Source organism: Patagioenas fasciata, chromosome 4 (assembly GCF_037038585.1).
Source record: "Patagioenas fasciata isolate bPatFas1 chromosome 4, bPatFas1.hap1, whole genome shotgun sequence".
In the NCBI taxonomy this organism is placed as follows: Eukaryota; Metazoa; Chordata; class Aves; order Columbiformes; family Columbidae; genus Patagioenas; species Patagioenas fasciata.
The window spans coordinates 505,984-533,887 of NC_092523.1; the positions used below are offsets into that span (position 1 = coordinate 505,984).

Genomic DNA, 27,904 nt, shown 5'->3' on the forward strand with positions numbered 1-27,904 from the left:
GAGCGGGGGGCACCCAGGCGTCCCACGGCCCTTGGGCTGGGTAGAAACAAACAAAGCAAACAAAGGACCATTTCTGCAGGGTAAGAAACAGGTGCAGCGAGCGGCCAAGCATGAGCCACATCCCCGCACCTCGGCACAGCCGCCATCAGGACGGGCTGCCCGGTGCCACGTCCGAGGGCACAGACTGAATGGGATGTGCCACAGCTGCGTTCCAGCTGCACCCAGGGGCTTCACACAGAAATTAGCTGTAAGGAGACAGTGGAAGTGAGGCAAACGGAAGGGAAAGGCGGCCAAAGATCAGAGGGCTGGAGCACCTTCCATGTGAGAACAGGCTGAGAGTTTGGGTTGTTTAATGGAGAGGGGAGGGAGAGGGGAGGGGGAGAGGGGAGGGGGGAGGGGGGAGGGGGGAGGGGGAGGGGGGAGGGGGAGAGGAGCTCCAGGCAGAACTCCGTGCAGCCTCCAGTACCTAAAAGGACCTACAAAAAGGCTGAGGAAGGACTTTTTACAAGGACATGGAGTGATAGGACAAGGGGTCACAATTTTACACTCAAAGAGGGGAGATTTACATTAGATATCAAGAAGAAATCCTTCCCCATGAGGGTGGTGAGACCCTGGCCCAGGCTGCCCAGAGCAGCTGTGGGTGCCCCTTGTGTGTTCCAGGCTGGACGGGGCTCGGAGCAGCCTGGCCGGTGGACAGTGCACCTGCCCACGGCAGGGGGGTGGAACTAGACCATCTTTTAGGGTTCCTTCCAATCCAAACCATCCCGTGAAGGCAGACAGGAGAAACCCTAATCTAGGCAGCAGCCAGGAAGATCATAATCTGCTCCTAAAGCCGGTTCACTGCTGTGACCAGCCAAGGGCTCGCTCCGCACTTACCTTCTCATGCTTTCCCCAAGCTGCTCTTGCACCCGAGGTGCTGCCAGAGCGGAGGTGACAGAGCAGCCTGGGCGGGTGACGGATCTGGTCCACAACGCCGAGTCAGAACAGACCGGACTGTCCCTCCTACCAGCAGAGACCAGGAGCCGTCCCCGCTGCACGCGCTTGTCGTGTGGCAGGGTGCGTAAACAAAGCAGGGCACGCGCAGGACTGTCCCTTAAGTCTTGTGCATTTATGTCTTAGTCCCACGACTGCTGTTACGAGAGGATGTCATTGCTGAAGCAAGAAAAATAAGACCGCTTTCCTTTCAGCCCAGAGGACCATAGGGCTGTGCAGCCATCACTAATCCGGCACAGGTGCTGGAGCACTTCTCTTCCTAACCATCAGCCCCTTTACTGGAAGCCAGGTCAGCCACCGCGTGTCTGTCACGCACAGCTCCGCAGGACAGAGCGGACACCGCGCTCAGATGCAGCGACCACAGTGACAGAGATGCACAAACACCCCAGCCCTGCGGAAGGGACGGCCCCGGGGCTCCGCTCCGGGGAGGCTGCTCCTCATTTAAGAGCCTTGAAGCCTCACACTGGAGACAGGAGCAGGGACAATAGGCAGGGGCTTGGCCTCCCCACCAAGCAATGCCCAGAGCTCTTCTCCGGGGCAGGCGGCAGAACTGCACAAGACGAGACCACCCAGAGCAGCCGTGAGCAGCAGGTACCTGCTGCTCGTCCCAGGCAGGAACCGCCTCGGCCTCTCTCAGAAACCCCTTCGGCTTCTTCCCTTGCCCTGCAGCCAAACCCGAATGTGGAACAGGACCCCGCACAGGAGAACAAACACAGACTGGTCCCGGCTACAGCTGTGCTGTGTCACCACAGGACTGAGCTCCCCCCTGCACCCGGGCATCAGACAAACGCCCAGCCGGGACCCGCTGCCTTGTCACCATCCCACCAGCCTGGGGATCTGACCGTCCAGACCCCTGGGTCTGTGCTGGGGCTGCAGAGGCCGCGCTCGGTGCTCTGCACAGGCGCATCGGGCCAGGAAACGGGCAGACGTCGGCGGCAGCCCCAGCCGATACCAAGGCACCGCTCCAGCCCCACGCAAAGGGACACGGCATCTCAAAACCACCACCAGCACCAAAAGAACAAGCTGTTTTCTCCCCCGCGCAGGTTTCTGCCCAGCCACAGCCAAACGCCCAGCCTTGGACCACACAGCACAGACCACTGACCTTGCCACTGAAGTCAACGGGACCCAGGCTGGGCCGTCCCAGGCCTTTCAAGGGCAGCTGGGAGAGGGGGAAACCAGCAGAGGGATCAGGGTGGGGAAGGAGAGATCCTGCGACTGATCCACAGCTGCTGAGCTGCAGCAGAGCTGGAGCCCGCCCTGCCCAGCCTTACAACACCCTGTGCCCCAATCAGCACGTAAACGTACCTGCCAGCCTGACTCCCGTAGCCCCTGATCCCGACATCGGGACATCTGACCGCAGCTCAAGGCGCCACGCGCTCTTTTCCCTGTGGTCCCCTTGGCTCAGCAGCTCCGGCACAGACAAACGAGCCAGCACGTGAGCACGGCTCAGCCGGCCGGCTCCGCAGCACCGCGCCAGCACCGCGCCAGCACCGCGCCAGCCACGGGCCTCGCACCTGGACATGCCACAGGCAAATGCTTCATTCTCAGACACACAGATTTTAATATTAAAATAATTTTGTATAAAAATACTTTTGGAAACTGATGGCGAGCAGTCTCCCAGGCACCACAATGGGCGCCCCGGCCCTGTGGGCTGGTCAGAGCGAGCGGAGCAGCGGCAGCAGGGCAGCCCCGCCAGCTGGTCGGGTGGCAGCGGAACCAGCACCAGAGCGGGGGCCACGCCGGCACCCACAGCAGCCACGGCTGTGCCGCTCTCGCTGCGGACAGGGCTCGGGGAGGCACAGCCCTCGGGGACCTGAGACGGAGCAGACCCAGCCCCGAGCCACCCTGGACCTGGGGCCAGCAGCCACGGCCACCCACGAGCAGCCCCGACCCCAGCCCCTCTGGGCAGGCATGGAGCAGCAGCACACTAAATCTCTCCCAGGTCCTCATAGACGGGTAACAAGTTGCACTCATCCACAGACTGCTCCTTCTGCTTGTTCTGGGGCTTCACCACCCGGCTGTACAGCCCCTGCACGTTGTTGTTGTTGTTGCTGCTGTTGAGGCCGGGTTTGACGACCCCCTTCTCCGGAGCAGCGCTCCCCCGCTGCCGGCCAACGTCCCTGCTCCGCTCGGCGCCTTTAGGGACCAAGGCTGCCGGGGGCTTGGGGGCAGGCACCGGCTTGGGGCCCTTGGCCTTGGCCTGGAAGGCGGGTACCGAGTAGTCGTCAGTGCTGGGGTTGTAGGGGTATTCGTAGCCGGCGTGGCCGTCATGGCCCTGGGTGCGCCAGGCATCGCCCGGGGTTCGCGCCTCGTCATAGATGCAGGCGGCGGGGGGCAGCGAGCGGGGGGCGCGGCCCTCGGGCTCATCGTAGATGTGCTCCCCGCGCGGGGAGGCCGGGCCGGGCCCCTCGGCCTGCGCCCGCTCATACGCGGCCGAGTACAGCAGCGCCGGCGGCCGGAGCTTTGCCTCGTCCTTGGCCCCGCCGGCAGGTTTGCTGTCCACGGGGTCCGAGTACAGCGGGTCCGGCCGGGGCCGCGCGCCCTTCACCGAGTCCAGCGGCTCCGAGTACACGCAGGACGGGTCCTCGGCCGGCAGCACAGCGCAGGGCGCCCGGGGCAGCGGGGAGCACGGGGGCGTGCTCAGCACCGCGGGCTTGCCCGGCGGCACAGGGAGCTCCGGCAGAGTCCGGCTCTTCAGCAGACACGCGGCGTCTCTCTCCTCTGCTGCCGCGCCGGGCCTGGGCGCCAGCCCCGCTTTGGGTGCCGCGGTGTCATCCCCCTGCGCAGGCAGCTCCAGGCTCAGGGAGTCGGCCAGGGCCTGGCGGAGCAGCACCACGCCGGGGCTGTCCGAGTCCAGAGAGCCACAGCTCTGCCGGTTCTCCTGCACCTGTGCCTTCTGCTCGCGGATGGAGGCTTCCACCAGCTGGAAGATCTCGTTGCCCTGCTTGGTCTCAAAGGTGAAGTTCCCCGGGCCAGAGTCGCAGCGCCTGCCAGCTTCAAAGGAGAACATCACCTGCGGGGGAGCGAGGGGGTCAGACCCGCGCTGCGCAGGCTGCGTGCATCCTGCCGAAGGGCGCGGGGCCGCGGCGCCAACCCCGCACGAGACCTCACTGAGCATCCCGCTCCCCGCAGCTCGGCCAGCGCCGCCTGGGGACACGCTGCGCGCGGGGAGGCTGCGCTGCCCGGCAGAACAGGCGCCAAACTGGAGCAGGGTGCACACTTGAGGGGACACCCCCACGAGACACCCCTGGTCAGAGATGCAGGTCCTGCTGCCCCACGCGAGCAATTCCAGCACCTGGCACCAGATAGCGCAGGAATAACACACAGTTAGCACTGGGAACGAGCAGCGTGAGAAGACCAGTGACAGCTCAGCAGGCAGAACCGTTACGGGTACCTCGGGTAAGTCAGCATTAGTCAGGCAGAAGGGAAGCGATCCCGAGCGGGAGATACGAGACAGAGAAACACGGCTTTCCACAGGAAAAAGGTCAGAACCAGCAGTTTGGCTACCAGTAGCAAGCAAAGCATTTGCCTCACCAGCGTCACTCTGTTAACGGTATAAAGTACCGTAAAGAGAAGTCTTGCACCAAGGCTGTTCCTCAGGCCTGAACGCAGCCCCCCCAAACCTTGGCCTCTGAACCCAGGTGGGTTCCCTGCCTCACCGCATCTCCCGTGGGCAGCAGCGGCCTCTGGGGCCAGCCCCCGTTTGTGGGTCCGTGCTGCCGAGCGCAAGCCAGCTGTCGCGGCGCAGGGACGGGGTGCAGCGCCTGCTCCTCGCGGCGCGGCTCTCGCCCTGCCCCGGCCACAGGCCCTGCGGACGTGCCACACGCCTCCACAGGAGCAGCTCGGCTTCTGCTTCTGTTCTGATAAAGCGCCACAGAACACATGGCCAGCAAACTGCAGCTGACACCATCACTTCTATAAACGGCTCTGGGAGCCACTTCCTCCCACCCAGCGCCACAGGTGCCTCCTGCGATCCAGGGAGCAGCAAGTGAGACTGGGGACCCGCTGCTGGAGGGCACTGGAGAGGGGACACGGTCCAGCCCGGCTAAGAGCAGCGCGCCCCGCAAGGTAAACAAGCCCAGAGTAACTGGTGTCTCACACAGCTCCTCCTGCTCTGGCCACCCTCCTTCAGAGGGAACCGCGGACCCTGGAGGCCGGGGACGGCTTGTGCACAGCATGGAGGGACACGCCAGCCCACGGCACGGCCTGCAGAACCGCAGCGGGACGAGGACCGGAGGGGGCCCTGCACAGCCATGCCCTCGCGGGGACGGGAGTCCCGCCAGCCCACGCGCCTGCGTGCTGGCACAGGCGGGAGCCGAGGGCAGACAGGACCACAGATACCCTGGGGACCCTGCCACGGGCACCCCCTGCCCCCACCTTGTCCCGGCCGTATCTCCGCAGCAGCCGGTAGGGCCAGACGTAGAGGGTCTCGTTTGTCCGCGGGTCCTTCAGGACGAGGCTGTCACGCTCGGCCTTGAGCACATAGGCGCCACGCAGCTCGCACCGCTCCGCAGCCTCGGTCCGTTGCACCGTCACCCAGAAGGCGTTCACTGCGGGGACAGGGGCTCAGGGGATGGTAGAGGAAGCCACGTCCCCAGGCAAGGCCTCGTCCTGCCCCCCGAGCAGCAGCAGCACAGGCCCGCAGAAAGCGGTCCAAGGTCAGGGCAGGTCCCACCTTCGTCTCTGGAGCAGTAGATGGAGTTCACGGCCATCTCCAGGGCTGGCGCCTCCCCGCTGCCCTCTCTGCCACGCTGGGCCACCATGCCAGCATTGCTGGAGCCACCTCCCTGACAAGGGAGAGCAGATCAGCCCCAGTCCCCAGCTCCCACATCAGCCCCTGCACCCCCAGCCCCGTGTCGCCTGGGGCCCACCGCCCTCCCCAAGGACCTGCCCAGCCCCACACAGCTCGGTCGCCCTGCAGCTGCTGCCAAGCCCTTGCCCGCCCGGTGTCAGCGTGAACACTGATGAACGGGCCGGGCAGCAGGGGCGGCCCTGGAGCTCCTGGCAGGACGCTCAGCCCCAGCCGGGCAGTGCACTGAATGATGTGCAGAAAAAAGCAGTTACACCGGTGGCCCTGCCCTGCAGACCCTGCACCAGCACAGCACCAGCCAGCACTGAGATGCGGGGCAGCACCTGGGGGTCCTGTGTACCCAGATTGCTGCTCATTTCCCCGCTCCGGCACAGTCGTGCGGCTGCTGGGGCGCTGAGGCAGAGAACAGCTCTGTTTCCTCTCCGAGGTGCCCCAGCACAGGTGACACCGGTGCTCAAAACTTCGCATGGGCCTGGGACACTGTCCCAGCATCACAAGCAACGGAAGGAGCCAGGGGGATGACCCGGTAACGCAGGGTCCGTGTCCTCTCTGCACGGGCAGGGGTGGCGCCGGTACCAGCGCTCAGCCCGCGGAAGGGAAGCAAGCACTTCTATTTTAGCGCATGCAGAACTGAAAGTGCAACGCACACAGCTCAGCAGCCGCGTCCCCTAAGCAGCAGCAAGGTCCCCTAAGGGCCTGTGTGGGCGACGTACCACGGTGCTGCACCAAACAGCAAAGATCCTCCTCCGGGAAAGCCCCACGTGAACCAAGAGCTCCCAAATGCCTGGCCAGAGCTGCTTCAGCAGACCCTGCACCGGTGTGTGAGGGTCTGTACTGGGACAGGAGCTGGAAGCTGTTTCTCAGGGTTGCAGCAGAGTGTCTTGCAGAAGACATACAGACATTTCAGCTTAAAACTTGGCCAGACGAGCTTCTTAACTAGAGACAAGGCCCAAAAAGGGCCATCAGGCACCCTTGTCTGGCCCCTACGCAGAGTGTGGGCTGCTGAACCCTCGTGTCCTTAGCGCTCACAGCAGCAGCTTCTGCTCAGCTAAGGCCCCACACGGCAGGTTCCGGCCGGGGAGCAGCCGATCTGCGGGAGCCCCCCAGCACTGCGCGTGACTCTTCAAAAGAAAGAGAAATTCTGTTCTGAGCTCCAAACAGCTTCTAGCCCCAGCTCCCAAGCTACTGGACCCTGCCTACCCTCTGGGCAGCAACAAACGGACACAAACTCATACTCCCCGTGCAGATGACCAGAAATCACAATTAAGGGTCTTCAGCTCTTTGCAGAGAGGCCACAGGCAGCTCCTGCGCCTCCCGCTCCAGGCCAGGCCTCTGCAGAGCACACGCCGTCCCTGCAGTCTTTCGCCCACTGCTCCCCAGGCTGCCCATGTCCGGACCCCAGGCACGCCGGCTGGCAGCGACCGCGCGCACGCCCTGCTCCGAGCGGACGGCACCCTGCACCACCCACAGGCACATGCTGTGTTCCTGACCCGGGAAGAAGGCTGCAACGCTGTCCGCACCAAACAGACACGAGCATGGATGTGCAGCGATTTCCAGTATGACAGCAGTGCCTCTTGTCCTGGTCAGCAGGGCTGTTACTGCACAGACAGCTTTGGCTTCACAGGGACTGCTGGGAGATGCAGCGGTGCAGCCAGCCATCCCGCAGCGCAGCCCAGCGCTCGGAGCCTGCAGCTGGCTGGAACACAACCCAGCGCCCTGCAGACACCAGGAGCGAGAGCAGGACGCCATGGGGCAGGGCACGCACTGGCTGCTCTGCAGGGCCATGGGGATCACCGTGCTCATGGGCCACCTGTGGTGCAAACTGCCCTCGCAGGGAAGGCTGCAGAGCTGACACACGGGCACAGACAGAGGACAGGGAGCTGAAGGGCTGTGCCACAGGCCTGGCACTGATGGGGCGTTCCCAGCAGCAGGCGGGAGCGAGACCCAAGGCTGGGGCTGGGCAAGGGGCTGCAGCGGCCCTGCTGCTGGTGCTGCCGCCCGGGAGCAGGGACCCAGCTCTGCAACGCACTCAGCCCCGCACCGCGCTCAGCCTCGCACCGCGCTCAGCCCCGCTTCCACTGCCGCCGCGGCAGGAAAGACAGCGGTGCCTGTGCCAAGAGGAAACGCTGCTCAGCCACCGCTGGCCCCGCGGGCTCTGTGCGGGGCGTGAGGACAGGCTCCCCGCTGGGGGAAGAGCTCCGCTTGAAATTCTGAGCTGCAACCCAGAATTACTGTCGGCATGCCAAGGAGTCCCATAGCCCACCCAGCTGCTGGCACAGCAGGAACCATCAAGAGGGAATTAGAGTCCCGGGGCCTGGGACCACCCCTATGTGCCATGGGTCCCCTCCCGCTGCGTGGGAAGGGGTCTCACGGAAGCCCCAGCACCCCCCAGCCCCCTCCTCCCGGACACCCCGCCCGGGGCTCACCGGGAAGGCGATCTCGCACAGCTTCGCCACCCACTCCTCGCTCTGCTGCTTCTCGGCCGCGAAGAGGTAGCTCTTGGCGCTGGTGTCCAGGCGGAACACGGCGGTGCCGGCGCGGGGGCCGCTGTCGGGGACGGGCCCCACGCTGGTGCAGTCCGCCAGCCGCACCACGGTCCGCGCCAGCCGCCGGCTGCCCAGCTGCTCCGGCGACAGCGGCTCCTTGCAGTCGAAGAACTCGAGGCGGGCGACGCCGTGCTGGCTGGCGGGGTACAGCACGAACCAGCTCCGCTTCCAGCGCTGCAAGCGGCGGCGTCACCGCGGGCCGGCCGGCGGATCGCGGGGGGGCCGGGGCTGCCCCCGCCCGGCCCGGCCCGCGGCAAGAGACCGGCCCCGCCCGCCGGGCCCCGTGCCAGACAGCCCCGGGGGGCCAGGCGCGGTCCCTCGGCCGCCGCCCGGCCGGGCGCGGGTACCGGCGGCCGACAGAGCTCCGGCCCCACTTCCCCAATCGCCGGGCGGCGCCCGGCAGCGCGCACAGCCGGGGCGGCCGCGGGCGGCGGGCCCGGCCCGGGAGGCGGCATGGGGGCGAAACGGAGCCCGCCCGGCCCCGGGAGAGAGGAGGGAGGGAGGGAGGGGAAGGCGCCCACCCGGCCCGGCCACTCCGGTCCAGTCCCGCCGCGCGGGCCCGTCCCGGCCCATCCCCCGCCCCGCGGAGCGGCGCGTGCCGGCAGCACCCACCTTGGTGCCGAACTTGTGGCTGTGCTGCACCAGCAGCGGCCCCTCCTTGGCCGGCGGGTCCATCCCGCGGCGCCGCGACACGCGGGGACACGCGGGGACACGCCGCGACACGCCGCGCGCTTCCGCACGCGCCGCCGGGGGGCGGGGCCGCGCGAGGGACGCACGTGCGGGGGAAGCGAGGGAGGGAGGGAGGCGTGTGCGTGCGCGCGGCGTGTGGTCACGTGTGCTGCCACGCCCTGACACGTGCGCGCGGGGCCCGGGGCTGCGGGGGGTCGGGTCGGGTCGGGGGTCCGGAGGGGCCCTCGTGTGTCCGGTGGGGCCCTCGTGTGTCCGGAGGGAGCCTCGTGTGTCCGGTGGGAGCCTCGTGTGTCCGGTGGGAGCCTCGTGTGTCCGGAGGGGCCCTCGTGTGTCCGGTGGGGCCCTCGTGTGTCCGGTGGGGCCCTCGTGTGTCCGGAGGGGCCCTCGTGTGTCCGGTGGGGCCCTCGTGTGTCCGGAGGGGCCCTCGTGTGTCCGGAGGGACCCTCATGTGTCCGGTGGCCCCTCGCGGCTCTGGCCCGTGTCCCTGCAGCCGCGGCCCCGGATAGGAGATAAAAAAGGAAGTGAAGAGTTAAAGGCCGCTGAGCTCAGCTCCGGAGCCCAAGGAAACCACAGAACAGATACCCAGGTGCTCCCACAGACAGCAGGGAACGCGAAGGCTCAGCAGACACACCCGTGTGCGCGCAGCCCTGCCTGACCTCCTACAGTCTCTGTGGACAGGGCAACGTCACCCACGTCTCCCCCTCCGGCCGAGCCGTTTCCCGGGCACTGCGGCAGTTCCGGGGGCCCCGGGTGCTCCCAGCGCTGCCCGCTGCAGCGGCCGCTCCGGTCTGCCCGGCAGTCAGGCTGAACTCGGCGCTCCCGGTGGGACTCGGCTGGGGCAGGTGGGGCATGAGGCAGAGAGCAAACACCAGCGTGGCCTGTGCCAGCAATCCTGGCATGTCAGTAACCAGCCCCGGTAAACCGGGCTGGCTTTCCTGCCCTGCACCCAGCACACGGCCGTTATTGCTGTATGCCAGTCTGGTTAGGAGGTTTTATTGAGATAATAAATGTGGGTTTATTGCTGTGTGCGAGTCTGGTTATGACACCCTGTTCAGGGGCTGGGGCTCTGCGTGCTCCCTCTGTGCTGCGCCGCTGTGCTTCGGGCAGACCTTGCTGGCCTGTGTGCCCTCTGATGGCCTCTTCCCTGCCCGGCCACTACTGCTCTGTGTTCCTGGGCTCCTGGCTGCTTTGATGGCCCAGATTCCATGACTTGGCTTCCTAGCACTACGTTAACCTGCAAAGGGAAGAGGGAGATACCACTGATCCTGATTTTCTAGGCCTGTGATGCCCACTTGTCCCATGTGAGCCAATGCCTGTGGGCCAGAGGAAACAGCTGCAGGTGGTGACAGCTGCTGGGAGGGTACTTGGTAGTGCCTCGCTGCAGGCAGAAAGCACATCTGCTTTCTCCTGCCTCCCTCCCTCGCACTTGCATGGTAAAAAAGTCAGGTATTTGCTGTCTGGGTTAGGAGGCCGTTTGGCTGTGGAAGGCTGCAGAACACAGGTCCCCCTTACAATGAGACTGACAAACAGGAAAAGCCATCAGAAAAACAGCCGAGCAAGTCAGTGATGTCAAACACGCAGTCCTGTGGTGACTGCAGCTGCAGGATGGGGAACTAACGTGGCACTTCTGCAAACCAGGACCTGTGGGAAGGAGCGGATCACGAGCCAAACGTGTCAGCAGCTCAGAGTAGCGCCAGAAAGGCGAATAGCAGCCTGACGTGCACGATCAGGGGAGGCACATGCAAGGCACATGGAACAGTCCCGATCCCATTAACCTGGCAAGCCAGAGGCACCACAGCCTGGGCCCGGCATGAGGCACCACAGGCAGGTGCCAGCTCAGTGCCGAGCGCAGGGGGACAATGACATCCGGCCGCTGGGGACAGGGCTCGGACTTGGGGCCGTTGGGTCCTGGAAGCTGCAAAAGCAGGAGAAACAACTGCCCTGGGCCTGCACCGGGAGAACCCCGCGGCGAGGGACACCTGGGGACGCGGTGCCGGGGCTGACACGGGCACCGGGCTGCGGGCCGGGACCAGGCGCTGCCCTGAGCTCCCCCCGGTGCCAGCGCGGCGGGGTCGGCCCGGCGGGGCTGCCGAGGGGCTGCCGAGCCCGCCCCGGGCCGCGGCCCCGCTCCGCACAGCACCGGGCAGCTGCGCCCGCCCGATCCGCAGGAGGCTGAAGCGCCCGGCCCACCACGGGGCGGTTCGGCCCGGGGGCTACGCGGGTCCCCCGCCCTGGCCCTGCTGCGGCGCCACCCGCCGGGGCCGCCCCCTGCTCTGCGGCGGGGGGGGGGAGGGCAGGCGGCGGAGCCGCTCCCCCGCCAGTCCCTGTGCGCACCCTCCATTCCTGTGCTCACCCTCCATTCCTGTGCTCACCCTCCATTCCTGTGCGCACCCTCCATTCCTGTGCTCACCCTCCATTCCTGTGCGCACCCTCCATCCCTCCGCGCGTCCTCCATCCCTCCGCACACCCCTCCATCCGCACACCCTCCATCTCTCCGCGCGTCCTTCCATCCTTCCGCTCACCCCTCTGTCCTTCCCTGCATCCCTCCGCGCACCCCCCCCGTCCCTCCGCGCACCCCCCCGTCCCTCCGCGCACCCCCCTGTCCCTCCGCGCACCCCTCCGTCCCTCCGCGCACCCCCCCGTCCCTCCGCGCACCCCTCCGTCCCTCCGCCCGCCTCAGCAGCGGTATGGCGGGGCGGCCGCGCTTCCTCTGCGGCGTGGTGGAAGGTAGGTAGGTCCCTCCGGGGCCCCGCCCGGTCCACTCGGAGCGAACAGGGCCAAGAAAGGCCGCCGGGACCCGAGCCGCGCCCGAGCCCCCGGGTGTTGGGGAGCCAGGGATCGGGCCCCTGCACACCCCTCACCTCTGCCCGGGGGTGATGGACCAGCACCCCTGCTGACGCTGCCCAGCTCCTCCCCACATCACTGCTGCATCCCGCAGCCATTCCCGGCTTCAGCACCCTGAAGGGTTTCTCCCTGCCCGGGGCATGGGAGCACATCCCGGGTGTGCCCGTCCTGTCCCTGCCCGAGGACAGCGCCCGGCCCGGCAGAGCCGGGTCTCTCAGGACGGCTCCATGTTGCTCAGCCCCGTCCTGCCCGCCCCCCAGCTCCTGTTTGTGCAGCATCTCTGGAGTGGGGCCAGGCCTGACACCCGCTGGCAACAGCATCTCTGCTCTTCCCGGCAGCAGTGTCCGCCCTGCCCGGGAGGAGCAAAACCACCGTGCAAATACACACAAAATAAACAGAAAGCAGAGGGCTGGGGAAGTCGATAGTGAAAAGAAATACGAGTCAGACAAGAGTCATTGATACAGGAAAGCTGACCTGGGAAGGACAAGGACACAGATGCTGCCAGCAAAGCCTCTCCAGGAGGAGGTGCCTGGAGGGGGAGGATGGAAAGGCTCCCTCACCCCGGTAGCACAGGCGTTTTCGACAGGGCTGCTGCTGGCAGGGCACGCGTACAGGGTGGGCAGCACACTCGCAAGATCCTGTCAGTTCACAGCGAAGGGTGAGTGAGGGACTTGCAGGCAGGTGCTGTACAGGGACTCCTGGGACTTCACTGTGAGCTGCGCAGGGGTTGCGGTGGGCTGGGAAATGGAAAATCTATTTATCATGGAAATACTTTCTTTGGGTAAAATGTTTGATCCCTGAGTGGCCACATATTTGGCGCTGTGCACAGTGTGGGACAAATATATATTATTTCAAAGTAGATGGAACAGTGTACATGTTCAAGCAGGCAGAAAAAGAAGATAATGGTCAGTGCGTGCTGTGGTGCGACGACCGCGCCGTTGCCCATGGCTGGCGCTGGGCCGTCGGGGCGGCTCCTCCCGCGGGAGCCGGGCAGCAGGGTCTCCCCTGGACGGACCAGCTCCGGCGCACTTGGGTGCTGGGGAAATGTGGCTGTTTTCTGGGCCTGGTGCCGGATGCCGAGAGCCGGTCCTTTCTCCCAGACTGCAGGGGGAATTGCGATCTGCCCTTGTGCGGTGCACAGTTCGGCAAACGCATCCACTTCCCTGAATATCTGCTCCCGTTGGCCTCGTCTGCTGGAAAGTGCATTGACTGGTTCAAAAGTTGCCCACAAAGCAGAGCCCATCCAAATCTAGGAAGCTGCCTCGATAGCTCGGTGCCAGCACTGTTCAATACGTAATGTATTTTCTGTGAGACTTCACATTGCAGCTGCCGGCTCTTGCAGAGACTTGAAATGTTAAAGATCCTTCTCTTGCTAAATTTCAGGTCGATGCTGGAACACTTACAGGTTCCTCTTAACCTTGTCTTTAAGAAGCTGTCAAATCTGTATCTCACCAGAGACATTTACCTCCCTGTTCTCCCATTGTCCCCAAGTGAGCTTGCTGTCCACCAGGTGTTCTTTCTCGCTGGCTTTGCACACAACTCTGTGCCTCCCAGGTCTTCCTACATGCAGAAATAGGACGGGCCCTGCCCTGGAAGCGGTTCGGTGGGGGAACGTGAGCTGCACGCCCAGCAGTGCCCGCGCCCGCTGTCCCCAGCCCCAGAGCACAGGGCAGGCTGCTGTCAGACAGCAGTGCCCGCAGCCACAGAGCCTGCAGGGAGCAGGGCTGGAAATGTTCAGAGCACAGGGTGAGCTGCTGTCAGACAGCAGTGCCCGCAGCCACAGAGCCTGCAGGGAGCAGGGGTGGAAATGTTCAGGAACACTGGGGAATTTGCTGAGTCCAGATCTGCAGTTCCTGCATTCAGTTCTGTTGGTGTGAACCTTCTGGAAGGGCAATGTCCTTGCGGGCGCCGACGCGGGTCTGTTAGCAGACAGCTGGCAGGGCCGCCTCCTTGAGGGCTGTCCCTTTCTGGATTTTCCCTTGCAAGCTCATGGGGAGGGGGTTTTCCAGCGGAGGCCAGGCAAGGTGTCTGTGAAACACCTTGTGGAGTCACAGTCCAGCACTCGTGGGCATCCCGGAAGGCTGTGTGTGTGTTCTTGCCCTGAACGCTCGCGGGCGGGCAGGGACACCGCCGAGTCCTGCCCCGCCGCGGCGCAGGTGTGTGTTCGCGGCGTGGAGGGGAGATCTGTCACCGCGGTTTTGGTGCAGTTTGATTTTGCGGTGATTAAAGACAGAGAGAGCAGCTTTTACGGCCCACGTAGAGTGATGATGATTTGCTTCACGCAGCCTGACACTACACAGACACAGGGAGATGCAAAGAGAGACAGAACCGGTCTCTGTAAAGAAGAAAATCCCCAGGCAAAAAACTCTGTGATGAATGTACAATAGTTCTGTGCCTTGGTGCACCCCAAATTCGTGCTCGAGTGCCCTAGAACCCAGCCAGCCCTCAGCCATCTCCTCTAGGCTCAGTTTCACTGTGCAAATCCCCCCCAGGTTAGAGCCACCCTGTGTAATTCTTGCCAGCTGCCTCTTTCGGGAAGTCTGGCAGCGCAGGCACCGTACCCTGGATCGGCAACCCGTGCCCAGCAAGGCCCTATCAGGATAGCGTTTCTGACGTGCCCAGAGGTGAACAGCTGGCGGACATCTGGGTTTAAGAGCGGCCACCTGGGGACAGCACATAGAGACTCGATTTTAAGGCAGTTACAAATGCATTTTGGTGTTGTCTTTTTTTTCCCCACTCTTACAGGTTTCTATGGGAGACCATGGTCTGTGGAGCAGAGGAAGCTTCTCTTTCAATGGCAAGTACCCCGAACTTTCCTGTCTGGAGGTACCTGCCTGTGGTGGGGTGACGGGGTGGAAGGCGGAGTGCTGCGGAGGCAGAGCGGGGAGGACGCCGTGCGGACGGAGGCCCCTGCGGACGGCCAGCCCTGGGACACCGGGGCAACGGCAGCCGGGGAGCTCAGGCTGCTCCCGGTGCCCCCAGTGCGCTCCTGCGCCCCGGGCCCAGCCCAGGGAGAGCGGACGGACAGGCGGCCCGAGGACGCCCGGACAGATGTGGGCTGTGCTGCTCTGTGCCGGCAGAGGGTGCTGGGACTCTGCCACAGCCCAGCTGCAGCCAGATGTGCTGGGATGGGGACCTGGGGATGGGGCCTGGAAGGGGCTGGGGGGAGCGGGTGGGCACCAGCCCCTGCTGCAGGGGGGTGCCCAACTGGCACGGGAGCTGCAGCGAGGGACAGGGGACGGGGAGGGACCTGCTGCCATGGGGCAGCGATGGAGTCAGGGGGACAGGACCTGCTGCCATGGGGCAGCGATGGAGTCAGGGGGACAGGACCTGCTGCCATGGGGCAGCGATGGGGTCAGAGGGACAGGACCTGCTGCCATGGGGGAGCGATGGGGTCAGGGGGACAGGACCTGCTGCCATGGGGCAGCCATGGGGTCAGGGGGACAGGACCTGCTGCCATGGGGAGTGGTGGGGTCACCATGAGTCCCTGCATGGAAGGATGTGGGCAGGACCTGCCACTGGCTGGCAGTGACAGTTGTGTTGGGATGGGAGCTGATCTGTTCAGGGGAGGCACAGGGGTGTCCTGGCAGCTGCTGCCCCAGCACCGGCCGTGGGCGGGATGAGCTGCTGGGACAGGACCAGTGACAGACTCGGGCCCCGCAGGACCCGCTGTGGGCAGCACCATGGCCATGAGCCAGGCAGTGCACTGCCAGTGTGGACAGTGACATGGACAGCGTGCTGGGGACGGTGAGGAGAGCGTGCTGGTCACAGAGTGGGCAGTGTGCTGGGGACACTAGGAGAGCGTGCTGGTCACGGAACGGGCGGCGTGCTGGGGACAGCGCGGGCAGTGCAGTGTGCTTGGCACAGACAGCGCAGTGTGTTTGGCGCGGGCAGTGCACTGGCAGTGGGCAGTGCAGTGTGTTTGGCGTGGGCAGTGCACTGGCAGTGGGCAGTGCAGTGTGTTTGGCACAGGCAGTGCAGTGGTTTTGGCGCAGGCAGTGCACTGGCAGCGGACAGTGCAGTGGTTTTGGCGCGGGCAGTGCACTGGCAGCGGGCAGTGCAGTGTGTTTGGCACAGGCAGTGCACTGGCAGCGGACAGTGCAGTGGTTTTGGCGCGGGCAGTGCACTGGCAGCGGGCAGTGCAGTGGTTTTGGCGCAGGCAGTGCACTGGCAGCGGGCAGTGCAGTGGTTTTGGCGCAGGCAGTGCACTGGCAGCGGGCAGTGCAGTGTGTTTGGCGCGGGCAGTGCACTGGCAGCGGGCAGTGCAGTGGTTTTGGCGCGGGCAGTGCACTGGCAGCGGGCAGTGCAGTGTGTTTGGCGCGGGCAGTGCACTGGCAGCGGGCAGTGCAGTGGTTTTGGCACAGGCAGTGCACTGGCAGCGGGCAGTGCAGTGTGTTTGGCGCGGGCAGTGCACTGGCAGCGGGCAGTGTCGCCGCGCCGTGTGCCGGTGGCTGTGCTGGTGCTGGCACTGGCAGCCGAGCACCGTGGGGGAAGCGTGCTGGCCGTGCTGTGGCAGCGCTGGTGACACTGAGCTGGTCACGAGTGCAGGACCAGAGAGGCAGATACAGGAAAATGCACCTTAGAAACTTTGGGGAAACATGCGGAAAGGAAACCAGAATGTGGTGTTTCAAAGTACGCCGGGGTGAGAGGGTCTGACGGTGGCCTTGCCTGGGACAGGACTGGGATGTGGGAGCGCTGTGATCATCAGTGTTTTCTGCTCTGGAAAGAGACAAGACGAGGTGTCTGCATCATGTGGGGCACAAAGTGCTTCCTGGTCTGTTCCATTGTGGGAACATGTAAAACATTGTCTGCTGAGGAGGATAAATAAAAATAAATGAGTATATCAGACGGGTTCCATAGAGGGGTGCCAGGAGAGCTGTTTAGGTAGGCGTCTGTCTCATCCCAATAATTTCCGATGAGTCTGGGATTACCGTGGAGATTCTGGAAGGAATCTGTGCTCTCCGAGGCCAGGGCCTGGTGGCGGTGCAGTCTGGTCTCCTGAGCACACGGGCTCTGGTCTCCCTCTGGCTCCCTTCCCTTCCCTGCAGCTGCAAGCGGAGCCGCTGCAGAACTGGGCAGCTTTCCTCCCCGTCTCGGCCCAGCACGTGTCCCCATGAGTCACATCTGGATGCCGCTGTGTCCCCGGTGTGGGTGGCTCAGGACTCAGTGCAGGCCCTGGCAGAGCCGTGGTGCAGCCGCAGGGGGGTCTGGCCTGATGGAGCCCACAGCCGGACCCAGAGCTGCAGCACACGGAGCTGCAGCACACGGAGCTGCAGCACACAGGGCTACAGCACACGGAACGGTAGCACACGGAGCTGCAGCACACGGAGCTGCAGCACACAGGGCTACAGCACACGGAACGGTAGCACATGGAGCTGCAGCACACGGAACTGCAGCACACAGGGCTACAGCACACGGAACGGTAGCACACGGAGCTGCAGCACACGGAGCTGCAGCACAAGAGGCTGCAGCACACGGAGCTGCAGCACACGGAGCTGCAGCACACGAGGCTGTAGCACACGGAGCTGCTACTGCAGCGCCAGCCCCATTTGTCTCCTTGGCCGCTTTGTTCCCAGTCTCCCCGGGATCCCCTGTCCGCCCTGAGGCTGCTCTGGCCGCTCGCCCCTCCTCCATCCCTTGCTCAGGACATGGAGCTTTTCATCATCACAGACTTTGTCAAGTGGTTAAAACAGGCGGTGTAGGCCAAGCTGGTCCCTCCCACTCACATTTTCCACAGCAAGGGTGTTAACCCGCCCCAGGAGACAATGTCCGTCTGGTCTCCGAGACCTTCTCATCCAGATGTGCGATCTTCCCAGGGGTCCCTAACCAATACAAGTTGTTGGGCTTGGCGCTGGGAGCACCGGGATGGAATCGCGTCTCCGCTGTGCGTGGGCCGGGGCTGGCACTGCGGGACCCTGCGCAGATCCGTGGAGGGACAGGGACAGGGGCTCTTGGTGCTGTGGTGGCCCCTGCCCCGGTGCTGCTTTGCAAAGAGCCCCTCTGGAGCCGCGGGTGACCCCTTGCCCTTGCACAGGCTGAAACGCCGGGAGCTGAACTGCTACATGTACGCGCCCAAGGACGAGCTGAAGCACCGGCTGCTCTGGCGAGAGCCCTACACAGAGCACGAGGCAGGTAGCGGCTCCGCTGGGCCCCATCGGCGGCCGCAGGGTCTGCGCGGGGAAGCAAGGTCTGCATGCCAGCCAGGGTCCCGCGGGCTGTTACCCCTCTTCTTGCCCAGAACCTGCCCGTTGCGGGCAACCCCAGACCCTGCCGGTGCAAGGAGCCTCCCAGACCCCATCGCACGGCATTGCCCACAAGCCCACCCAGCACAGGGAGCTCCTCACGGGGCTCTGGCAATGCTTGAATGTGCCAGGGCCTGGAGACCATTGCAGAGAGCCCTCTGTCTCCCAAGGGGCTGGAAACTCTCCCCTGGGCACCTCCAGGTGCTCTCTGCTGCCTCCCGATGCCCTCAGATCCTTCCTTTTGGGCCACTGTGGTTCCACCTCCCTCTTCCCGTGCTCACAGCACCCGCTTTGTCCCCAGCCCGCATGCGGTCTCTCATCAAAGCCGCCCAAGAGCAGGGTGTGGAGTTTGTTTTTGCCATTTCTGCTGGCCAGGACATGGTGTTTTCAAGTGCCGGGGATCGGCTCCTGCTGCAGCAAAAACTCAGGCAGGTACCGTGGTCCTTCTTTCACCCGCTGCGCCAGGGCAAGGGGCACAGGAGCTTGTGCGTGAGCCCCATGCCCGCCCCAAAGGCTGGTGGGGTCTGTAAACCCCTCCTCCTGCTGCCTGTTGGGGAGCAGCTGTGGGGTGCCCGGTGGCAGATGTGCTGTCCCCATCACGGTGACAGGGAGCTGAGGGCTCCCCCGGTGCCTGACTGTGCCTGGGCAGCCCTGGGGCAGGAGAGGGACCGGTCAGGCCCCAGGGCTCGCCGGGCAGCACCGGAGGCCAGTGCGGGTGGTGCTGACCCCGGCTCCTCAAGGAGGGTGGAGAGCCGCGGGCACAGTGGGTTTGCTCTGCTGGCAGCTGCTCCTGCCCGCGGCACAGCCCGGCGGCCGCTGCCCGCGCCATGCCTGGCCACCCCGCCAGCCAACGCGGCCGTGCCCAGCTCTGCGGCCGTGGCTGTGGGGCTGGCGTGTGCCCACGGAATGGCTGGGCCTTGTGCGAGGGGCCGCGGCGGGGGCTGCTCTGCCCACTGCGCCCACCTGGGCGCTCAGACCCCTGCCCGGGCAGCGGGGGCTCGTCCAGGGCTTGCTGCCTCCCTTCTCTCTGCTGCCCAGGGGTCCCTGCAGTCCGTGCCCATGCCCACAGGTGGCTGCCATGGGGTGCCACTCCTTCGCTCTGCTCTTTGATGACATCGACCCCTGCATGTGCCAAGCTGACAGAGACGTCTTCCCCACCCTGGCGCAGGCTCAGGCCTCTGTGGCCAACGAGGCGTACCAGGAGCTGGGCCAGCCCTCCATCTTCCTCTTCTGCCCCACAGGTACCGCCTGCAGCAGTGCGGCCCCAGACCCCCATCCCTGGGGCCCGGTGCTTGACTGGCCCTGGCCCCCCACAGCAGAGGGGGCTGGCGGCACCCAGCGCCCGTGCCTGCTGGGAGCCTCCTGCCCCGTCCTGCTCCTGCGGGAGCCCTGGGCTTCTCAGGGCTGGGACGGGGCCAGGCGGCAGATGGGCTGGCACAGCAGTAGCCGTGCACGCTTGTTCCCATGCACACGTTCCCAGCCCCAGCCTGCTGGTCCCAAGCAGCCTCTCCTCTCCTGGTCTCTGCCCCACGGGGCTGCTCTCTGCTCTCTCCACAGAGTACTGCAGCTCCCTGTGCTCCCCCAGCCCCAGCCAGTCCTGCTACTTGCTGACACTTGGCCAGGAGCTGCTCCCGGGGATCGGCGTCATCTGGACAGGTGGGCACCGGCGCGGTGCTGGGGGTGCCGTGGGGCTGACAGCGGGTCGGGCTGTGGGTCGGGCTGTGGGTCGGGCTGTGGGTCTGCTCTGCTGGCTGGGGAGCGTGTGCTGGGGGGTGATCCCCGTCCCCGCGCTCGGTGCCCGGCCACGTGTGCGTCCCCGTCTGCATGACGGGCCGTGTTCTGCTGCTCCACGCGTGTCCGTGCTGTGGGGCTCCAGGCCCAAAGGTGGTGTCACAAGAGCTGTCGGCCACGCTGCTGGAGGAGGTGGAGGGCGTCCTGCGGCGCCGCCCCGTCATCTGGGACAACCTCTACGCCAACGACTACGACTGCAGGCGTGTCTTCCTGGGCCCCTACACGGGACGTGCCCCCGGCCTCATGTCCAGGCTCTGTGGACTGCTCCTCAACCCCAACTGCGAGCTCCAGGCCAACTTCATCCCCATACACACCCTGGGCAGCTGGTTTCAGAGCGAGCTGGGGAGCTGTGCCCGCCCCGATCACGCAGGTAGCTGATCCCAGCGCACCAGGCGGCTCTGCACACGGCGCCTGGGCTGGCAGGGGTGCGTGCCCCCAGGACACGGCCCGGCCAGCGCTGCCGGTCTGTGCTTGGCTCTGAGGCTTCCGCGTGGCAGCGGGGTGGGGTGTCACCGGGGTGGGGTGTCACCGGGGTGGGGTGTCACTGGGGTGGGTGTCTGTCTCACCGGGGTGGGGTGTCTCACCCAGATGGGCATCAGCCGGCACCCCTGGGCATGGCATCTGTCCTGGGCGCATCTCCCTGGGGTGGCAGGAGGGACTGCCTGCCCTCAGTGTGGTGTGTGACAGCTCTGTCAAGCGAAGAATGGGGCTGCCCAGGCTGACGAGCACCGGTTCCTTAGGGATGGAGATTACAGTGGCCCTGAGGGACAGCCAAGGCCCACAGAAGGGGGCGTATAGCCCTCAGGAGGACACATACAGCCCCCAGGAGGCCCTGGAGCTGGCGCTGCTTGACTGGGTGGCCGAGATAAACCAGCAGGCCTTGGAGCCAGGTAGGTGATGAACTCTCACTGTGCAGCCCCCTCAGCCCCCCCGGAGTGCTGGTCGGGCTCTGCTGGGCGCTCGGTGGGTGAGGGAGCCGCATCCCTGCCCGTGTGGATGGGGCGCTGTGGCTGGTGCTGCAGCACGGTCTGTGCGCAGAGGTGGGCGGCTGTGCGTGCCCCTCGTGCCGTGCTGCCCCGCGGGTGCTGCTGCCCCAGCCGCACCACAGAGGGGATGTCCTTGGCTGGCAGCGTGTTGGCCCAGGCTGGCACGGCTCTGGAATAGCGGGTTCAGCCAGGAGCAAGCTTGGTGCTTCGCAGTGTTTGCCTCTGCAAAGCCTCAGCAGCCACGGCGGCCTGAAAGGCACAGAGCAAACCAAAGCCCTCCGTCCTGGTAGCTCCCTGGTCCCGCCAGCTTGGAGATGGAGCTTCCCAGCACAGCCGCCCCAGGGCTGTCCTGCCCGTGGGCAGCAGGTTCCATGCGGGTGCCAGCAGGGCCTCCCCTTGCTCCTTTCTGCCAGGAGGAAGGGCCCCGGGACACCCCAGCATCAGCCTGAAGGGAGGAACGAGGCTGCAGCCCGGCTCAGGAGGGCAGGAGGTGGTGTCTGACCCCCAGCCCCACGACTGTGCTCCTGGTGGGGCGGAGCAGTGTGGCCGTGAGCCCTGCGGCGTGGCACCGGGGCCGGGATGGGGGAAGGTGACCTCGGAGCCTGGGAAGGGCAGCGGGAGCAGGACCTCTGCTGACGGTCAGCAAAGCCCCACAGGGGCTGGGGACCCGCTCACCGCAGGGAGCAGAGAGAGCTGCAAGCCCTCTGCTCTGCGCAGCGCGGCCGGGAGCACCCCGTCCATAGCAACCCCGCTGGCTACGGAGACCCTGCACAGCCCAGGCCCTGCCGTGTGCCGCAGCAACAGGGCCAGTGCCAGCCAGAACCTTCCCCTTCCCACCAGGGATGCCAGGACAGGGGGTGGCAGCCCCTCCCAGCCCCCCTGTAGTGCCCAGCCCGAGGCCAGCAGGGCTGACATGTCCCAGACACCCCCAGGGCCAGGAGCTGGTGCCAGCCCTGGCTCCCCAGCCCCACTCCCCAATGGGGCTGGTGCCAGCCCTGGCTCCCCGGCCCCACTCACCGATGGGGCTGGTGCCAGCCCTGGCTCCGTGGCCCCACTCCCCGATGGGGCTGGTGCCAGCCCTGGCTCCCTGGCCCCATTCCCCGATGGGGCTGGTGCCAGCCCTGGCTCCCCGGTACCCTGGACCCCAGAGGAGGCTGGGTCCGGCACCATGGCCCTGCTGACTCTGGAGAAGGCTGGGTCTGGCCCTACAGAACCACTGACTGCCAAGGAGGCCAGGTCCAGCCCCACAGCCCCGGTGACCCCAGAGGAGGCCAGGTCCACCCCCATGGCACCAGTGACCCCAGAGGAGGCCAGGTCCAGCCCCACAGCCCTGGTGACCCCAGAGGAGGCCAGGTCCTGTCCCACAGCCCTGATGACCCCAGAGGAGGCCAGGTCCAACCCCACAGCACCACTGACGCTGGAGGAGGTGCGGATGCTGGTAGAGCTCTTCTACCTGCCCTACCACCATGGGTCGCAGGCGCAGCATCTCCTGGAGCACTTTCGGTGGCTCTGGGCAAACAGCCTCAGCGTGGGTGTCCCGGCGGCAGCAGACGATGCCAGTGGGGTAAGGCTGGTCCAGGCGCCGCTGCGGGCCGGTGTCCACCATGGTTGCACTGACGCCGTCTGTCCCCAGGGCACGCGGTGGCGCGGCCGAGCCCAGTCCTTCCAGCGGCTCTGCGCGCAGATCTGCCGCCTGCACAGCCGCTTGGTCAGCAGCGCCGGCCGGGCGCTGCTCTACGACCTGCACCGCTACCTCTGGGACATCCGCAACGTGCTGCTGGCCGCCAGCGCCTTCGTCCTCTGGCTGGGTGCGTGTTGATGCCAGACCTGAGCCAGCCTCGGGGCCCTGCAGTCCCTGTTTGCACCAAATCCAGACACCCTGAAGGGCAGCGGCCCCTGGGCACTGTGGTGCACCCGAGCATCTGAAGCTTGTTCTGTGGTGATCCACTGTTCCTCCCCGTAAGGAGGTGAAGGTGCCTGGGACCCCTCGCAGCAGCCTGGGGTCCCTGTGTCCAGCTGGGGGTGGCAGGGTCTCTCCGGGAGAACAGCTCCTGCTGGGCTGTACCCATGTAACTGCCTCGCCTCCCTTGCAGATGGGCATCTCCTCTGCGACCCCGACCCCAAGGGCACCTGGGGAAGCTGCTTTGGCTGTGAGTACCAGTGCTGCCCAGTTCCCCTCCCGCCTGCTGCCCGGTCACCTCCAGCCCCGCAGCCGTGGGGCTGCCCCCCCGGCACCCTGCGGCCGGCAGAGCGGGATGGCCACGAGGAGCCCGGCGCCCTGCATGCTCGGTACACCGAGGCAGGATGGCACCGTTGCGGGGGCAGGGCAGGCACCGGAGCGGCTCTTCACCATCTCTCAGTCTGGAGGAATGCCTGTTCCCAGGGCACGCTTCCTCAGGCCTTTTAATCCAGGCACCTCCTGTTCTTTCCGGTTGAAGGGATCCAGGAGCCATGGGAAGCCATAATGCCCTGGGTGGCAGAGATGAGGCTGGATTTTGAATGCCTGTGCATCACTTTGGGAGCCCCAGCTCCTCTGGTTTAGGGTTCCCTAGTTGCTCTGTGAGCCTTGTTATCTCCTACCAGCCAGCAGCTGTTACCAGATGACAACCTGAGAGGGTCTCCAGGTCCAGTGTGGGACGGGCCGTGTGCCTCGAACCACTTGTGCAGGGCAGCAGGCGCACGCCGTGCCAGGCTGTACCCCGGAGCTGTCTTACCTTACACTTCATGGAGGCAAGATCACCCCTTTCCCCGTTCCCCACTGCAGGCCTTGCCGCGGAAGGCGTGCGGGTGGCTGCCGCGGCCAGGCGAGGTCCGGGGACAGACCCTTGGAGCTGTGACCAGTGTGCGGCACGACATTGCTGCGCAGTGGAGGCTGATCTCCCTCAGCCCAGCGGGTTTTTCGTTCACCTCACATGTATCTGTTGCCTGTTGCCTCCAGGGTGCAAGAGCATCACTGCCCCGACCCTGCTGGGGGGGGACGCCGAGCCCTGGGCACGCCGTGGGGGCCTGTTTGGAGAACTGCAGGTGAGAGCCTGCGCCAGGCTGTGGGGCTGAAGGAGCCGCTGGGGAGCTGGGATCCCAGCTGCTGCTCCCGGCCCTGCCTTTGGGTCACGGGAAGGCAGAGGTGCCCTGGGCCTCTGTGCCTTGGCTGCAGCTCCCGAGGCTCAGGGTGCCTCAGAGGGACCCTCCTCCTGCTGCTTCCGGACAAGCTCTGGAGCCGGGACAACCTGCTCCTTGACGGGCTGTGTCTCTTCCAGGCCCTGCTGCCCGTGGGGAACAGCTGTGACCTGTTCTACCACCCACCTCCGCTCTTCCCATCCAGCCAGCTGTACCTGCTGCGCCCGCTGCTGCCCCCGGACAAGGTGAGACCGCGGCACGAAGGGGTGGCCGGAGCTCACCTCGCGTGGTCTAACGAGGCACGTGCTCACCTGCTGCTGCCGCAGAGCTGAGCTCGCAGTGCAGGTGATGCAGGTGGGAAGGGACGTCTGGGCTCCAGCCTCGCTCAGAGCAGGACAGCCTGGGCAGGTCACCCGGGGCTGTGTCCGGCAGCGTGTCAGCCCCGGCAGCCTCGGCAGGGACCGTCACCTGCCCCTCTGGCAGCCGGAGAGGGAGGCCCGGCCGAGGTGCAAGCAGCAGGAGCCACGGATAAACCAGCACAGAGTTGGGGTCACCAGGTTGCGAGGGGCTCTCCAGATCAGCCCCCGCCCTGGTCTCCAGCGGTGGCCACAAGCAGAGGCCAGGAAAGATCCAGAACAGACAAGGGTGGATGGCGAGCTCCTGCAGCTCTGGGCACGGCCCGAGCCCGTCCGGGTCCAGCTCCAAATCAGCCCTTTCTTCAAACGCTCACCCAGTCTATGGGGCAGTTCCCAGTGGAGAGGCAGCAGCCTCTGTCAGCTGTGACCTGCTTGCTGCCAGCCCTGCCTGTGGCATCGCAGCAGTTCGATGGGACGGGGAGGGAACGGGAGAATTTGGAGGTGGGGAGGCACAGGAGTTAAACTGCTGCTGAATCCAGCAGAGCCCTGGCTCACCAGGCACCACAGTCTGCGCCAAGCACCGCGCTCCTGGCCCTGCCGCCTCCCCTCACCAAAGGCAGAGCTGGCGCTGCAGATCACGGGCACAACTGCACATCCCTGCTCATACCGCGCCCGGCAGCGTGGAGCTGCGGCGCTCACAAATAACAGAGCGGGGCTGCCGGCACAGGAGAGCGAGTTATATGATCAGACTGCAGCTGCCAGCACTTCCATTGCAAGAGCTTTTCTTCGGTTGCCTGTTGTCAGTTTTAATCTGATCAGGCTAAACTTTAACAAGCTGAATGTCTGTGTTCAGTGAAACTTTGAGAGAAAACCCAGCTCAGCACTTCAGCCGGCTCTGGAGCGGCGCTCAGAGGAGCTCTGTCCTGCCCCGGCTCGGCGCAGGGCCTGTGCTTTGAGAAGCAAGGCTTCCAGCAGGGTGCTCTTTCTGCTGGTCCCACAAGCAGCAGCAAACTCAACTCTGACCAACACAGGAAATGTTGACATGTCCCACTTTGCACATGCTCTGTGGAGACCTGGGTTTCAGGGCTGGTTTTGCTGCTGTTGCTCTGAGCATGCTTGGTCCCGGCTGAGCAGCTGCCGCTCCGGGATGCGGGCTGCAGCGGCAGCCTCTCCTGGGGAAGTGGTGCCGTGCTGTGGCAATGGCCCTCAGGCCAGCAAGGCGGTGCTCAGTGCATTGCTTGGCACAGATGCCTGTGCCCTTGGACGGCTGAAGCGCATACCCTTGTACCTTCCCTGGCCAGGACGCGCGGGATGCCACAGCCCTGGCTGCGCTCCGTTAGTCACCCTGGGCAGCTGCTGGTCCCATGGCCCGGCAGGGATGGGGCAGGGATGGGGCAGGGATGGGGCAGGGCCAGTGGGGCTGAGGTGGGTCTGCATCTTCCAGGCAGAGCTTTACCGGATGTGCCGGGAGAGTTTGGACTGTGACCCCAGAGTCGCAGAGATCCTCGTGGCCCACCCCGACCTCCTCGGTGACAGGTGAGCCGTGGCCCTTCGGGGGCTCCCTCTTGCCAAGCCCGGCCATGCGCAGGGCGATGCTGAGCTGTGGTGGGAGGCAGCGGCCCCTCCTCTCATTGCTGTGGGGACCAGTGCTGCCTGCAGCACGGCTGCCATGGCCCTGCCGTGCAGGAGGGGACAGGGAGGGCAGTCCCTGCGCCAGTGTCCGTGGGGGTGGACCCGCTCTCAGCCTGGCTGTGGGGGCTGCAGGGGCTCCCCTTGGCCCAGGCTTTGCTGGGGTGCTGTCCCGCCAGGGCAGGAAGGAGGAGGCTGGGCTGGGCTGGACAGGGCTGAGCTTCCCTGGGCCAGGCTGGGCTCCAGGTGCGGCTCAGCGGTGCTTCTGCTCTGGCTGGCAGGTTGCTGGGCAGCTTCCTGAGCCTGAGCCCCGAGTACACGTTTGTGCTGGAGGATGAGGGTGGCCCATGCGGCTACGCAGCCGGAGCACTCTGCGCTGAGGACTTCCTGCAACAGCGAGACAGCAACTGGCTACCGGCCACACGGCACAAGTACCCCCGAGACCTGGGCACAGGGACCCCAGCTCCAGGACAGGTGAGGGGGCACCAGGAGCAGAGGGGAGCGGGTATGGGGGTATGGAGGGAGCTCCCTCACTTGTGTTTGTCTCCCGCAGGATGCCCTGGAGGAAGCACTGCTCTTCTTCCACACAGAGCCGCTGGCTGTGCCCCTGCCCGTGCTGCGGCGCTTCCCCTCGCTGGTGCAGCTGGGCACGGCCCCCCGGGTACAGGACGTGGGGGCCAGCCGCAGCCTGGCCATCTGCCTGCTCAGTGCGCTCAGGGCCAACGGTGAGCACGGCCCCCGAGCCGGGGCTCTGGGGTCCCCTTCATCCTGCACGGCCCTGTCCCGCCTGCTCCCCTGCGCACTGCAGGGCCAGGGGCCAGCCCCACCTGCACCCCACCCCTCAGCCCTCCCCGGGGCTCCCTGTCCCATCCCTGGCTCAGTCTGGCCCCGGCATGCCCACCAGGGCACACGGACCCGTGCCTCAGGGCATTGCTCAGGCACCCAGTGCCAAAGGGCTGTGGAGAGGCTGCCCCCCTGGGGGAGGGGGTCCCAGCCTCTGGCCCCAACCCCAGCACTGGGGTCCTGGTGCCAGGGCCTGACCTCTCCCCTCCTTTCCAGGGTCACGGGGAGTGTTTTGCCAGGTCAGTGCCACTGACCAGCAGCAGCTGAGCTTCTACAGCGGACTGGGCTTTGTCGCCCTGCCAGTGGCCTGGGACAGCTCTCCTGGCACTCGGCTCCTGGGACGTCTCCTCTGAGCAGCGGGGGGTGCAGGCACAGGGAGGCCGTGCCTGACCCCCATCCCGCACGGCATCGGCCTGAGGCAGTGGGAGCAGGGGGCACCTTGAGCAGGGCAGGTGGACATGATGGGGACATAGCCTGGGGGTGAGGAGGACGTCACTGGGATGTGTGCAGGGCACTCGGCTGTGAGGGTCCTTTGGCGACAGAGAGGTGTTTCTGCCTTCTCAGGAGATCTGGGCAGCAGGGCCCCTCTGCTCCTCCCCTGACTGTTCCTGCTTGCCGAGCACCCTCCACCTTTGCTGGGCAGCCAGCGACATCCCTGGGCTGGCTGCAGAGCGCAGGGCTGGCGGAACCGCGTGGGCAGCGTTCAGGTCACAGAGCGTGGCACCGTGCCCCAGCGCTAAGAGGGTGTCCCTGTCCTGCGGACTGGGCTGTCCAGCTCTCTCCATGCTGTGTGGCACTAGGCAGGGCAGCTGGTGCCGGGGCTGGCTCTCGGCACCAAGGACCTGCTTGTCCGCATGGTCTGGTACGGGACACGGTGAGGCAGCTGCCATCTCTGCTGCCCGAAGGAAGTGCTGTCCTTGGCATTAAAGCATTTGCTGGGCTCTCGCCCTGGTTCATCTCTTGGGGGAAACTGTTGGGGTACCAGCATGTCCCTCTCACACCCTCATGCCCAGCTTGCAGCAAGCCCTGTCTGTCCACCTCACCCCAGCTGTCGTTG

At 65.6% G+C, this 27,904-nt stretch overlaps 2 protein-coding genes across 4 annotated transcripts; one reads left to right on the forward strand and one right to left on the reverse strand.

The window, feature by feature from the left end:
• Positions 1-2,534: 2,534 nt before the first annotated feature.
• Positions 2,535-10,463, reverse strand: DOK1 (docking protein 1). Of its 2 annotated transcripts, none has more exons than XM_065837857.2 (5): positions 8,962-10,463; positions 8,230-8,523; positions 5,669-5,780; positions 5,371-5,543; positions 2,535-4,006 (listed from the first exon to the last, which is right to left on the reverse strand). In XM_065837857.2, exons 1-5 carry the CDS (start codon positions 9,022-9,024, stop codon positions 2,921-2,923), a joined length of 1,728 nt encoding a protein of 575 aa, XP_065693929.2. In that variant the 5' UTR covers positions 9,025-10,463; the 3' UTR covers positions 2,535-2,920. The 2 variants fall into 2 exon arrangements, with proteins under 2 accessions (XP_065693929.2, XP_071664474.1); XM_071808373.1 differs by having other exon boundaries at positions 8,230-8,485; positions 8,962-9,548.
• An 847-nt stretch (positions 10,464-11,310) lies between these two features.
• On the forward strand, positions 11,311-27,792 carry LOC136101178 (protein O-GlcNAcase-like). Of its 2 annotated transcripts, XR_011739101.1 has the most exons (18): positions 11,311-11,766; positions 14,629-14,680; positions 17,918-18,015; positions 18,427-18,557; positions 19,195-19,366; positions 19,683-19,781; positions 20,002-20,286; positions 20,657-20,806; positions 21,316-22,466; positions 22,536-22,710; positions 22,996-23,052; positions 23,841-23,926; positions 24,160-24,264; positions 25,820-25,911; positions 26,286-26,478; positions 26,558-26,729; positions 27,064-27,327; positions 27,412-27,792. XR_011739101.1 is itself a non-coding variant. In XM_065837082.2 (17 exons), the coding sequence occupies exons 1-17, from the start codon at positions 11,727-11,729 to the stop codon at positions 27,198-27,200; spliced, it is 3,195 nt and encodes a 1,064-aa protein (XP_065693154.2). In that variant the 5' UTR covers positions 11,311-11,726; the 3' UTR covers positions 27,201-27,792. The 2 variants fall into 2 exon arrangements, 1 of the variants encoding a protein (XP_065693154.2); XM_065837082.2 differs by having other exon boundaries at positions 27,064-27,792.
• Positions 27,793-27,904: the final 112 nt, after the last annotated feature.